General features: G+C 35.4%; 1 protein-coding gene across 1 annotated transcript in view; it reads right to left on the bottom strand.

The window, feature by feature from the left end:
- Window positions 1–14,182, bottom strand: part of TLL1 (tolloid like 1) — a gene marked incomplete at both ends in the record, with an annotated part of 187,307 nt that overhangs the window by 29,043 nt on the left and 144,082 nt on the right. The window contains 3 exons of the mRNA XM_080928277.1: window positions 2,533–2,693; window positions 5,580–5,705; window positions 7,254–7,449. Of these exons, the coding sequence (XP_080784403.1) occupies window positions 2,533–2,693; window positions 5,580–5,705; window positions 7,254–7,449 (483 nt within the window). The remainder of the gene's footprint in view (window positions 1–2,532; window positions 2,694–5,579; window positions 5,706–7,253; window positions 7,450–14,182) is intronic.

The following is a 14,182-nucleotide window of genomic DNA, read 5'->3' as shown; positions in this document are numbered from 1 at the left end:
GTTTGCTATTGACTTTCCTATGGAACATTAGTACAGGGAATAAATCAACGAAGTTTTGACTTATTCTTATATTTTATAAGCCAATGTTATGCTTAGGCCTAGTGTGAGCAGTTAAGTTATTAAGCTATGAAATACACAGACTGTTGAAATGGCTTCCCACACAGAGACTATTATGAGTTTAAGAATTCTGGCACATGCTAAGAAGTTTACAGCCAGCTATTCTGTGAATGGTGGCCGTCACAAGGAGAACTGGCTTTCTAGCACACAAAGCTGCGTTTGTATAAAGCCACCTCTGCTCCCTCCTCCTGCACACAAACTGCTTTTCTTCTCACACCATGTGTCATTTGGAAATGTCTCTTCTGATACAACCAATAGCTACAGCGATACTTATGATTGTAGAGCAAATTCAATACTCAGTTGATATCAAGTCACAGGCTGGGAAGGGAGTATCATTTCTGAAAAGTACACAGCATATAGAAGCTTTTACTCAATATCCTAGGAAAAATATCATTTGCTTCATTATAATGTTCATCCTGATTTGAGGTAATTGATAAGGAAATGGATTAAATATGTCTTAAGGATTAGTTGGTTCCCATGGTTAATTACATATGAAATTGGAAAATAATCTAAATCAACATATTGGCGTGTGTGTGTGTGTGTGTGTGTGTGTGTGTTATCTGTATCTTCACATGCTTGTATATGTAGGTTAAATGTCAACTTGGGTTATCATTTTTCATGAGCTGTCTATTTTCCCTTTATGTTTCTGTTTTAGGGATTCTCATATAACCCAGGATCACTAATCAGCCTAGACTAAACACCCAGAAAGCCCTGCGGATCCTCCCATCTGTCTTGCCCTCCCTAGTGTCTGGAGCCTGAGCACCAAGACCATGCCTAGCTTTCTTTGTAGGTGTTAGATACAGATCTCCGGTTCCCATGGTTGCATGATAGGCATTTTACCAAATCACCTTTCTACATAATTATGCTAACCAAGTAATTTTTGCAACTCTCCATTTCTCCAAAATGCCTGTTTACCACCCAAAACTCACCCACCATGTTTACTTCAAAGCCTTAAAAGGATATTTTATACACATAAAGGTACCTTAATAACTACAAGTTGAATTGCTGGAGAAAAACAATATTTAAAAAGCAATAAAAGGAGCAGGGAAAAGAAACAAGTGCCAAAAATAAGTAGTGCAGAAAGTAGTGAATTAAACCCACAAAACTGGCCGATTAACAGTGGCCCAGGGGTACACATGCATTTCTCATCCCATGTTTGACAAGTTTTACTAGGTATGCAGTAAAGACAAAATAACTTTTTATTGTACTTAGATTAGAGTTAGTGGAATTAAATAGTAGCTAATTAAACATCAATACAGAACTGAAAGCTAGAAGAAAGGAATCAGAAAAGGGTCTTAACAGAAAACTGAGACATCAAAGGAAATGTGCTTATAACTTTGTTTATAAAAATAATCCAGTAAAACCAAAATCAACTGGCATCTCCTTGTTCCCATTCCTAATCACCAAGTGTACTTGTATTTACTGTGTGAGTGGATTACCCAGAGACATTTCCAGATAAGTGATTTCACAAATTTTAACGTGGTTGTCTGTCAAAAAGCTCAGCTTTCAGTCTAGTAAACTATATTTTGAAAAGGAATAATAGCAGCTTTTAAATTTATAATTTCTTACATTAAAATTAATATTTTGGTATGTAAATCATAAACACAGCTCATAATAAAAAACTACATACAAATAAAAACATACTAATATCCAAAAGCAGACTATATTTTTCTTTTAAGTGGACATTTTTGTTTTAATTTATTTTGTTAATGATTTTTCTGGAAATATCTATGTGATGTGGAAGCTTATCTTAAATATTGGACACCAAATTAGCTGAAAATTCCTTCTAATATTTTTCAATCACCCACACAAATCTAAGGAAGTCCCACACCATAAGCATTGTGTTAGCATTTCCTATAGAATCTGCCCAACAGTTTCCTGGCAATAGCTAGGTAGAAACCTGGCTCACTATAAGAAAGACTGTTCAACTTGTCTGACTGTCTCTCACTTGTCTCTGTCTCTTTGTCTCTCTTTCTCTCTGTCTGTCTCTCCTTCTGTCTCTCTTGTTCAGGCTCTCCCTATCCCACTCCCTACCCCTCTCCCTCTCCCTGTTTCCCCTTCCCCTTTCCTCACATGTTCTGGCCAGCATCTCTCTCTCTCTCTCTCTCTCTCTCTCTCTCTCTCTCTCTCTCTCTCTCTCTCTCTCTGTTCTTCTCTGTTCCTCTCTCTCTGCCTCTAACAGCTTCCCCATATCCCCTTGTGACATGGCTTGATTGTTCATGGGACACCTTGGCAGAGACCACTGATGTGCTCCCTACAACCTAAAAACGATCAGTGTTAAGTACTTTCAGAAGAGCAGTGGCGTAATGAAGAGGACATTTATATGAATCCTGTTCTCTTTTTTCTTTTTGGCTTGTCAAATTGCCTTCAATGATTCTCACGAGCATGACAAAGATGTAGACATTGTTCACTTACTTCATTGCCTTCCAATTCAAAAAACTCAAACTTCACAGAGATTCTGTACTGGCTTGGTGCAATCACTTGCCACACACAGTTCTTGTTTGGAGGGTACTCTTTGGGCCAGCCAGGGGTGGTTATGGTGCCGTTGAGCTTTGTAAGAAGTCCTCCACAAGCAGCTGGAAGAGAAAAGAGTGCTCTTTCAGCACCTCCCCTTCAGCAGGAACCATCTCCATGTTTAATAGGAAGCAGATTCTAGTTGTTAACTCTACAGGCTACATGCTCTGTCCTGAGGTTTGATATGAAGAATCTTATCTGATGAATAACAGCTTATAAACCCCATTTATAGCTATTAATCAGCAGCTTGTGACAAAGCAAATTATGGTCCCAGTGCAATGTTTTAAATTCCTTCAGAATTTAAGTGATTAATATAAAACCAGGTCCAAGTTTTTTTTTTCTTCTAAATGCATGGAAAATAACTTAGAATATTGTGATGCTTGAAAAATTTAAATAAAACTATTTGTAAAATTAATATAATTGTGTCAACTAAGAAAACATATATAGAGATAGATAATAGATATACTGATTGGAAGGTGATGGATAAATAGGAATAGATAAATAATTGAGAGATGATAGATTGATAAATATAAGATTATAGATTGATAATATAGGTGAATTCTATATATGGAAAGATGATAGGTAGATAATAGATGATAGATAGATAGATAGATAGATAGATAGATAGATAGATAGATGATAGATAGATAGATAGATAGATAGATAGATGATAGATAGATACATGATAGATAGATACATGATAGATAGATGATAGATAGATCGATAGATAGATAGATAGATAGTAGATAGATAGGTAGATAGATAAATAGATAGATAGATAGATAGATAGATAGATAGATGATAGATAGATAGATAGATAGATAGATAGATAGAAGATAGATAGATGATAGATAGATACATGATAGATAGATACATGATAGATAGATGATAGATAGATCGATAGATAGATAGATAGATAGTAGATAGATAGGTAGATAGATAAATAGATAGATAGATAGATAGATAGATAGATAGATAGATAGATAGATGATAGATAGATAGGTAGATATTGAGCTAGAATGCAATATTTTGAATAAATGAGAGCAAACCCACTATTTCAAATTTCCATACTTTATTTTAAGGCATGTAAGACTATTTGAAGTACACTAGCAAGAAAGTTAAAATAACTGGAATAAGGTATTATTCTAAAGCATTTCATTTAACACCTTGTTTTCTTTGTTAATGTTCTTTTAGAATGGACATTTTGTATTTCTGCTCTTTGTTCCAACTGAAATTACTAAAGTCAGAGTTTCTCAAGGCAAGTTGAATAAAAGGAGCACCTACTATATCCAGCTTATACCTGCTTCCTAGGCTATCAGTAGCTGCCTGACATGACTGCATTGTTCACATGCTTATGTAAATTCAATAAACATGTTATATTCACATGTACACATAAACATAGGTATGTTCACATGCTTACATAAACATAGGTATGCTCCCATGCTTATGTGAACATAGATCTGTGTATTTTTTATAGCATATTAGTAAATATTTAAAGTGACTCACACACTCATTTGTACTGTGTTTCTGATAAGTGACTATGAAGAAAAGATTTATTTCTAGGAACTAGATGTAAGAAATAGTCATGTTAATCTGGGGGATGCAACTCAATGGCACAGCCCTGTCTGTGATATGTAAGGCCCTTGCTTGGAGAGGCAGACAGAAATAAGAATAGTTAGCAAGAGTAATATTTTTTTAAGATTGATAATACACAATGTAATAAACATGAAGAAAGAAGTCATTTTCCTTTTGGTTGGAAGAATCTGAGTTAAGTATATAGAATATATATAAATATGTGTATAGTTTGTTTGGTGGATACCTATGGTGGAGAAACAGTGGGGATCTTGAAATAGAAACTGAAGGGAGGGAAGGAGATCAGCCAGTACTCCTGCCTTTGCTGAGGAGTGAAGGCTATGTGAAAGGGGGAGGGGAGTTGAGAGATGGCTCCCTGCTTGAGCACTGGATGTTCTGACAGAGGACCTGGGTTCAGTTAGCATCACCCACATGGTGATTCACCACCATCTGTAACTCCAGTTCCAGGAGATCCAATATCTGTGGGTACCAGGTAAGCATTTGGTGCACAAATATGGAGGCAAATCCCCCCTCCCCCTCTCCTCCTGTCCTCTCTCTCACACCCACACAATCACACACACACACACACACACACACAAAATTAAATAAGTTTTGAAATATAATGAAGGAAGAGGAAATTAAAGTATGAAGCTTTAAAGGAAGTTACAGTTCCTGGTTTTTGTTTTTTTTTTTTTTTTTGTTTTTTTTTTGTTTTTTTAAAAAACATTGTACACAAGCCTTAATGTGAGATTTCAATGAAGAAATGTAAGTAAATACAAGATGTCACTGTAAAATAATTTTATTGCATAAAGTATGTTTAAATTTATGGTAAATACTATGCCTGTGGTAGGTGCTGAAGATATGACAATGGTAAAATTGGAACTGGTTAGTGTGAAGAGGGAACCCATGTGTTCTGTGCATATAGTATGTCAAGAATGAAGACCAATGTCATGGAACAGAAGGGTGGGGTGAGTGTACAGCTACAGGGAGGGAGAGCACATGACTGAACCCTAATGCATGGATGGCGTAAGCAGAGCTAGAACACACATGTGCTTCACAGTCAAAAGTGAAAGCATGGAGTCAATAGCCAGAGACCAAGTGAGATTTCATGTCAGCCATGGTTGCTATGGGAGAAAATGAAGGTAAAGAGAGACAGAGAGAGGGAAGCAGACAGAGAGGAGAAAGGAGGGTGAAAAAAGAGGGAGTGGACAAGAGAGGGAGGGAGGGAGAGAGAGGGTGAAGAAGGGAAGGAAGAAGAAAGGGAGAAAGGGAAGAGGAGACGGGAAAGGGAGGGGGAGAGAGGGGAAAGGAGAGAAAAAGAGAGTGGAAAGGAAAAGAGGGAGGGAGAGAGGAAGGGAGAGAGAGAGAGATCCCACCTTCACAGCTTCTTCTGTCTGGCCCCAGTTCATAGCCAGGCTCACAGGCACACTGGTAGCTGCCTAGTGTGTTAAGACACCTCTGCTCACAGCCTCCTCGGTCAGGTTTGGCACATTCATCTTCTTCTATAAAACCAAGAAGTATACAGTTCAACTGGAGTTTACTGAGACAGACTGAAATATGATGTTTAGTGGCTCCAAATAAAGCAGACAACTCATGTCTCTACAAAGGTTCTAATCCTTGGCTCTGTGGCCTACAGGAAAGCCTGATAGGAGAACCTAAACCACAGAACAAGATACTAAAACCCTACCTGTTTCGGAGACAACCGAAGGTCATCTTATCTCACACACAATGCATTTTGTTTCTGACCTTAAGAGCAAATGGAGATTATTAAATCCCAGAGAGGGTTTAAGATTAAGTTGAAAAAGCACAGCATCACTTAATGATTCCACAGCAAAATTTGTTAAATAGATCTCAGAACATTCTTTTAGAGGCTGGAGAGACACACAGCTGAATGGCAGAGCATATGATTTGCATATGAGAATGTATGACCTACATATGAGAACATATGATTGGCAAGTGAGAATATATGATTCGCATAATAGACTATATGATTTGCATGTGAAAATATGTAATTTCCACATGAGAATATATGGTTTGCATACAAGGAAACCTGGGTTTAATTTCGAGCACATGTGCACACAAACACACAAATACCACATGTACACATACGACACAGATGATTTATACAAATATCTTCATCAAGAAGAAAATTATTGTGATTATAAATTTTTAAAAATAAAATTTAGTAGTTGTCTAGATCTGTTCATGCTTCTTGCTTCGGTGCTTTTTAAAATAAATACTTAGACTAAGAACATATATCAAGTATATGTGCTGCTTATTGTATAAAATATAACATATAAAATATATCACTTATATATTATATAATGAATAAAAATTAGCACATAACAAACTTCAGTCCAATTTCTCTCAAATACAGATATAATATGCATTATTTTTAAATGTACACAGACAGGGTACTCCATAATTTTACTCTTCATAAATAAGCTAATGTGGATTATGCAAATACAAGTACCCTATGGAGACATGCATCAGAAAAATATTAGGCACTTTGACAGCTAATCACATAATCACAAGAAATAACATGTTTCTACCACTGTGACATATGACACAGCCAGAAAAAATTACTATGTCAATATATATTTTAATGAGTTTATAATATTGGTAATTTATAATAGAGATAATTTTATCTTCCTTTGAATTTATATAGCAATGTCCTGAGCAACGTTGTTGAAAACGAACTGTGCTGTTTAAATAATGAAAGCACTTAGATATCGGTTGGTTAATTTGGCATACGTAAATTATCCATTTGCCCTATAAAAGCTCATGGAATGTGAAGTGAGAAGTGCATTTGTTCTTCCTATTTTCATTCAAACACGATACACTTCAAATAAGTGCCTATAAACTTCCTACATGTAAGTTTCATGTAACTTTCATAATAAAATAGGTTTTATGTTTCCTAGTAATACATACTCATTATAGAACATGACATGTTTCAACTTTCAATAATCTCCAATCCAATTCTGCCAAGATCAAAACTTAATGCCCTGAAACCCCCCCAATACCCCAAAACTTAAACTGTTAAAGATTACCTTTAAAAAAGTTAGCAGCAAACCCTGCCTTGTTCACAGTCCCATCTGAGACAAACTTCATCCACAGGGTGTTGGAAGTAGACCTTATATCTTCAGGTTTGTCATAACCACAGAACCGTCCTATCAGAGGACTGCTCTCCCTGGCTCCATCTCGAACTTCTAGGTGGTCATAGGCACAGCTGTCGTGCCTTTCAATCTACAGCAGGAAATTGTAAAGATAATTTGTCTCATTAAGAGATATGGATAAGACAATTGGATTGGGAAGGTCATTCTTGAATTCTTAGTGGCATAGCACTAGGTGTTAATATAAAAACTGACACCAAACATAAACCTGTGACTACACATGAGCTCACAGAGAAGCTGCACACATTGTAACTCTTTCTCTTCTTTAGAAATCCTAGAAACAGTACATCAACCCAAGCCTGAGTGAACAGAAGGGAAATACCTTGGTTGATTGACTGAGTGTCTCTGATAAATTGATTTAATCTGATCAATAATTAATTGATTGGTAGAGTCTCACTGTGTAGCCCAGGTTATCTTGAAACTAGTTATATCTTCCACACTGGCCTCAACTCGGCATCCTAATTGTTTCAGACCAAAAGTCACGTAGATAAAAATTTAGCAGTATCAAATACAAATAATCATAATTACAGGCTAAATGCTGTTTGCAAAAATTAGTACTAAGCAGGAATAAACCAACAAAGGCACTACTAAAAATTTAAAAATAACTATTTGTGTTTAAAAAAAGAAAATCGACTGTACCCCATTGTTAGCATTCATTATGATTTTTCAACTTTTAACTGAAATAAGTTTAATTTTTAATTTATAGGAAATTCCACTGATTACTTTGTTACATTTAGAAACTTGAATAGTGATATATATATATATATATATATATATATATATCACTATATATATATAATTATATTATATTAATATATATATATATATATATATATATATATACATTTCCAAAGAAAAATTCATAAAATCACTACCTTCACAATTTGTACCAGTATCTATTTAAGATCTGACATTGTTTACATACTACATAATATATATCTGGTACTGATGAATAATCAACGAGAAATGTAAACTCACTCACACAGAGTAAACATATACACTTGTATAGCACATGGACTGTCCCACCCACACATTAGTCTATAGTATTCAGAAAGGCTTCATCCTTCTCAGCACCGGTCTCGCAGACATTATCAGTGAATGGAATGCTAGTGTTTACATACTTTTTCAGGTTTAATCTGAGTGTAAAGCCTGTGCAATGAATAACCTCCACTAACCCTAATTACAACTATACTTCATCAACTGGGGGGTAACAAAATCAAGTGTAAGTAAAAACGTGATTCACTTATATCATACATTCAGTATTTTTCAGTGCTGTTTCATTACTTTATCCATGAAAATGTGGGATGGATTTAAATATTGCTAGAGAAGTTAAAAATTGAGTTAAGGAGATGGAAAGATGCCTCAGTGATTAAAAACCCTGGCTGATCTTGCAAAGAACCCTGGCTCAGCTGCCAGCATCCACACAGCAGCTCACAGCTGCCTGTAACTCCCACACCGTAGCTTCCAACTCCCTCTTGTAACTACCAGAGGCTCCCGCAACTATGTGCTGCACACATACTCACAGGTTCGCATGCATGCACATAAATTAAAAATAAAATAGCTACATCAAGCCCATGATGTTAAATCACTGATCATAAGTTCCATGAAAAAGATAAGAAAGACAAAGACATGTAAAGGCAAAAGTAAATCAGAAGAGAAAGTGGCAGTTTCTGCCCAAGATAAAGCAGAGTTAGTTGAAGAGCTAGGTACATAATGTACAACTGACACAAGAAAAATGAGTTTTGATAATAGCATTGTTGATTGAGTACAGACTTTAAGGTCTCCAGAGCCTACAATCTCTACGAATCTGGCAAGTTTATTATAATGTAAACACATGTAACATCCATAGAGACCATGGTGAAGGTAAAAGTGAACATTGAACATGTTTTTCAAAAGCTGATATTTAACTGAGGATCAAATCCATTAAGAAGGGGTGACAAGCTCAGAGCCTTGGTGGGGCGCCGCCCTGCCTGGAGACAAAAAAGACTCGTGCCTTCAACAGCTGCTCCTTCAAGGGAACCAGGGATAAGGTGAATGGTCTTTATTTTGTGAGAACTAAAGTAATGTAAATATAAAAGATCTAAATAACATCTACCGATTGGTATATGAATAAACGAAGTAAATCTAACCTGTAAATAGAATGAAATATTGTTTGTTGTTGTGGATGAAACTTGAAGACTATGAGGTGGGTGAAATGAGCTAAAAAATAATTCGGAATCATTCTACTTACATGGGATTCTACACTATTCCAATTTATAGACACTGCAAAAACGGGTATCTGAAGGCAGCAGAGGTGAAAGGGAAGAGAAGTTGTCATTTACTGGGAAGATAATTTTAGTTCGCAAGACAAAACAAGATTAGGCAATAGACTTCAAAGCATTGTGAAAAATTCTTTTTTGTTTTCCTTATTCTTATGTTTGAGATTGCAATTTAATCATAAGGTTTGTTCCTTCCCCTTCCTCCAAAGCCTTTCATAAATTCTTCTTAACTCTCCTTCAAATGGATCAGCCCCTCCAGCCTGTCTGCCATGATGAGGCACTTAATTGGTCACAGCACTCAGGAGGCAGAGGCAGGCAGATCTCCAAGTTCAAGGTCAGCCTGATCTACAGAGTGAGAGCCATGACAGCCATATGAATATGGAAAAACTCTGTCTCAAAACAAATGCAACACCAAAAATGCAATTCACAGGCTTGCCTTTTTTTCTAATTGTTGTTACATGTATATGTGTATGTACTATATTCTTAAATATAACATGTTTAGTCTTAAAATGCTATCTGTAGGTCTTCGGGGCTGAACAGTACATCTAAAATGATGATGATGGTAAATGTTATAATGTGTGTGTGTGCATGTGCATGTGTGTATAGAGACATCTCATAAATGTCATAAAGCAAGGTCTACAGTATTAGTTCAATGTAAGTTAACTTATACAACAGACACTAGTCTGGCCATCAAAATCAAAGGTAACACAAGGGAATGGGGGGACACACACTTATTTATGGGGTTGGGTTTTTTTTTCTTTTTAGGACAATGGTAAATAAAATGGTGATGAATAATTAGCAAATTCATATTCTTACTGGACCACTCCAAAGTATTAAGTAAATGACAAACAGAAAATCATGAACCAATTAACACTCCTTCCTGTCCTGGGTTGTTAGTACATTCACAAAGCATATTCATTTATTGTAAGTTAATGAAACATATTTAAGGAGACAAAATAATTGCCTTCTGCCAAGCACAACAGCAAAGCAAAAACTCATGCATAGTTTAGAGGGCTGAAGCTTATTTCAAGAACAGCTAGGGCTGCTAAACATATCTGGCTTACATATGGGAAGTATCATCCAACCGGGGTGTGCGGTAATGTTGACAAGTCCCACAAACTTAATTCCACTTGAATTAACACATATGGGGATTTCACTCTAAACAAAAATAAGCTCTGGGTTTATTTTACTTCTTTCTGCTTTATTGGCATTTCTTTGAAGCTATTCCTGTAAACATCTCTAGTCTCCATTTTTCTCCCTCTGCTTTAGTGGTATACGCCAAAAGTCCTCAAATAAAACAGTGCTAGAAGATCCTTTACTGATAATATTGCTGATGAAAGGAGTTTAAGTGTTACAAATTAATTCCACATTCACGCACAAACTTACTTTATTATGTTGGTGTTAAAAGGCAACATACTCAGTAGCAGAAGAAGAAACTCCCAGTGTTAGTCTGTTTAGGATATTATTAAAGGTCATACTCTGCAGACTATGTGGCATATGGACAGCAGAGATGCTTCTATTTCAGGAAGCTGACAAGCTTATAGCTAAAGTCCTGACAAATAATTCATTACCCGATGATGATGGTACTTTTAAAGGATGCCTATTCACTGTCTTCTTATATCTCTTTCACAAGGGCTCTGAGTCCATTTATGACACGCCACCTAATCATTTCTAGTTACTCCAAATCTTAAAGTCAACCCTCTGATGTCTACTCCTTAAAAAGAGATGCGAAGTTCACTGATAAATTATTGCAGTGTTTTCATATTTCCATAATAAAGCAAGTAGCAATGTGAACAATAAAACAATGTCACACTAACACAAAAGTATAAATGGTGGACAGCTAGTGTGTGCTCACAACAAATGCCAATCAAATGTAGAAATAGAACAATTTTATCTTAATAGCTCTATATCTGAAGGATAAAAGTTATATAGAGAAGAAAAATACAAATCTAGAAGCACTTTTGAAAGAATGTAAAAATTGAGATAAATTTAAAATCGGTTTGCATATAAAGCCAATTTAACTGACTTATTGTGTACAACTCATTTTATATAAAATTATATTCAGTGTGGATTATTTTATTGTGCATTTTTGACTCTTTGTTCATCAGAGATATTGGCCTATAGTATTCTCTTTTGGTTGTGTTTTGACATGGTTTTAATATTAGGGTTGTATCTTTAAAGAAGCAGGTTGGAAGTATTTCTTCTATCTGTGTTGTAATACTTTTGGGAGTATTGATTCTAGCTCCGTGCAGTTGGGCAGAATTCTCCTGTAGACTCCTCACTGCTTCAGACTACTTGTTTCTGGTGGGTTTGTTTAGGATTTTGACATCTTTAATCTTCGTCGTTTGGACAAATCTAGACATTTATTTTGGGTTTTCTAGCTTAACAGAATATAAATTTTTTTAAGTATTCTCTCATTTTAGCATGTGTTTCTTCAGCATGTGATAAAAGCGTCCTTGATGATCTCTAAGTCTCTAATATAAAAGAACTAGCTAGTGCAAAAGAACAAAAAAAGGAAATTAAAGGGATAGAGAAAGACAAGAAAGAAGACAGAGTATCCCTATGTATGGATGCTATAATATTATACATAAAGGATCCCAAATACAATATTAGAAAATTTCTAGAAATATTCAAAACTTTCAGCTAAGTAACAGGATAGAAAATCAACTTACGCTCAACATCCTTAACCATCAGGAAAATGCAAATCAAAACAACCCTGAGATTCCACCTCACACCAGTCAGATTGGCCAAGATCCAAAACTCAGATTGACAGCAGATGCTGGCGAGGTTGAGGAGAAAGAGGAACACTTCTCCACTGTTGGTGGGGTTGTAAACTGATACAACCACTCTGGAAATCAGTCTGGCGATACCTCAGAAAATTGGATATAATACTACCTGAAGATCCAGCTATTCCACTTCTGGGCATCTACTCCAGAGACACTCCAATATACAACAAAGATACATGCACCACAATGTTCATAGCAGCTCTATTTATAATAGCCAGAAGCTGGAAAGAACCCAGATGTCCTTCAGTAGATGAATGGATACAAAAATTGTGGTACATTTACACAATGGAGTTCTTCTCAGCTATCAGAAACAATGACTTAACCAAATTCTTAAGAAAATGGTTGCATCTAGAGAATATCATCCTGAGTGAGATAACCCAGTCACAAAAGAACAGACATAATATGCAGTCACTGATAGTGGGATGCTAACTCCAGAGGCTCGGACTGCCCCAGAAACAACTCACAGACTGTGTGAAGTTCAAGAAAAAAACAAAACAAAACTAAACTAAACTAAACTAAAACGTCATGCTCAATCCTTACACACCAAGAAAACGTTGACTAATTCCAGGTAACATCCTGTTTTACATGTACTTTTTGCTCATTGTAACTAGTAAGACTTTAATGCAGAGTATCAAACCTTAAAAAAAAAAAAAAACGCCAAGCACTGACACAATTGTATTTGTATATATTTGTGCAAAAATGTTTGTTTTTTTCTTTTAAAATAAAGTTTAAAAAAAAAAGAAAATCAACTTACATATATACCAATAACAAGCACACTAAGAAAGAACTCACGGACACATTACCATTAATGAAATATCCAGAAATCAACCCAACCAAGAAAGTAAAAGAATTTTATAATGAAACAAATTTATAAGTCTTTGAAGAAAGATTAAAAAAGGATTAGAAAATAGAACAGCTAGTATACTACCTGAAGACCCAGCTATTCCACTTCTGGGCATATACCCCAGAGACACCTTAGTACACAACAAAGATGCATGCACCACAGTGTTCATAGCAGCTCTATTTATAATAGCCAGAAGCTGGAAAGAACCCAGATGTCCTTCAGAAGATGAATGGATACAAAAATTGTGGTACATTTACACAATGGACTACTACTCAGCCACCAGAAACAATGACTTGACCAAATTCTTAAGAAAATGGCTGCATCTTGAGAATATCATCCTGAGTGAGATAACCCAGTCACAAAAGAACAGACATAATATGCAGTCACTGATAGTGGAATGCTAACCCCAGAGGCTTGCACTGCCCCAGAAACAACTCACAGTCTGTATGAGGTCCAAGAAATAAAGAAAACAAAACAAAACAAAACAAAAAAATCTCTATACAACAAGAAAACTTTGACTATTTCCATGTTACATTTTGTTTTACATGTACTTTATGCTCATTGTAACTACTAAGTTTTCAATGCATACTATCAAACCTTTAAAAAAAATCAAGTACTGACTAAAAAATATATTCATACAGTTTTATGTAAAAATTATCTTAAAATCTGAAAAAAAAGTACTGACAAAAATGTATTGTATAATTTTATGCAAACAATGCTTAAAATCTGTACATTTATCTTTGTTTTGTAAAATAAAGTTGTTAAAAAAAAAAATAGAACAGCATGCTCATGCTCATGGATTAGTAGAATTAACCCTGTGAAAGTGATCATCTTATCAAAAAACAGTTTACAGGTTTAGTTCAACTTCATTAAACTCTCCATGATGTTCTTGACAACAATTGAAAAGGAATCCTAAAA

Source organism: Micromys minutus, assembly GCF_963924665.1.
Source record: "Micromys minutus genome assembly, chromosome: 14".
Classification (NCBI taxonomy): Eukaryota; Metazoa; Chordata; class Mammalia; order Rodentia; family Muridae; genus Micromys; species Micromys minutus.
This window is presented reverse-complemented; position numbering and strand designations above follow the sequence as displayed.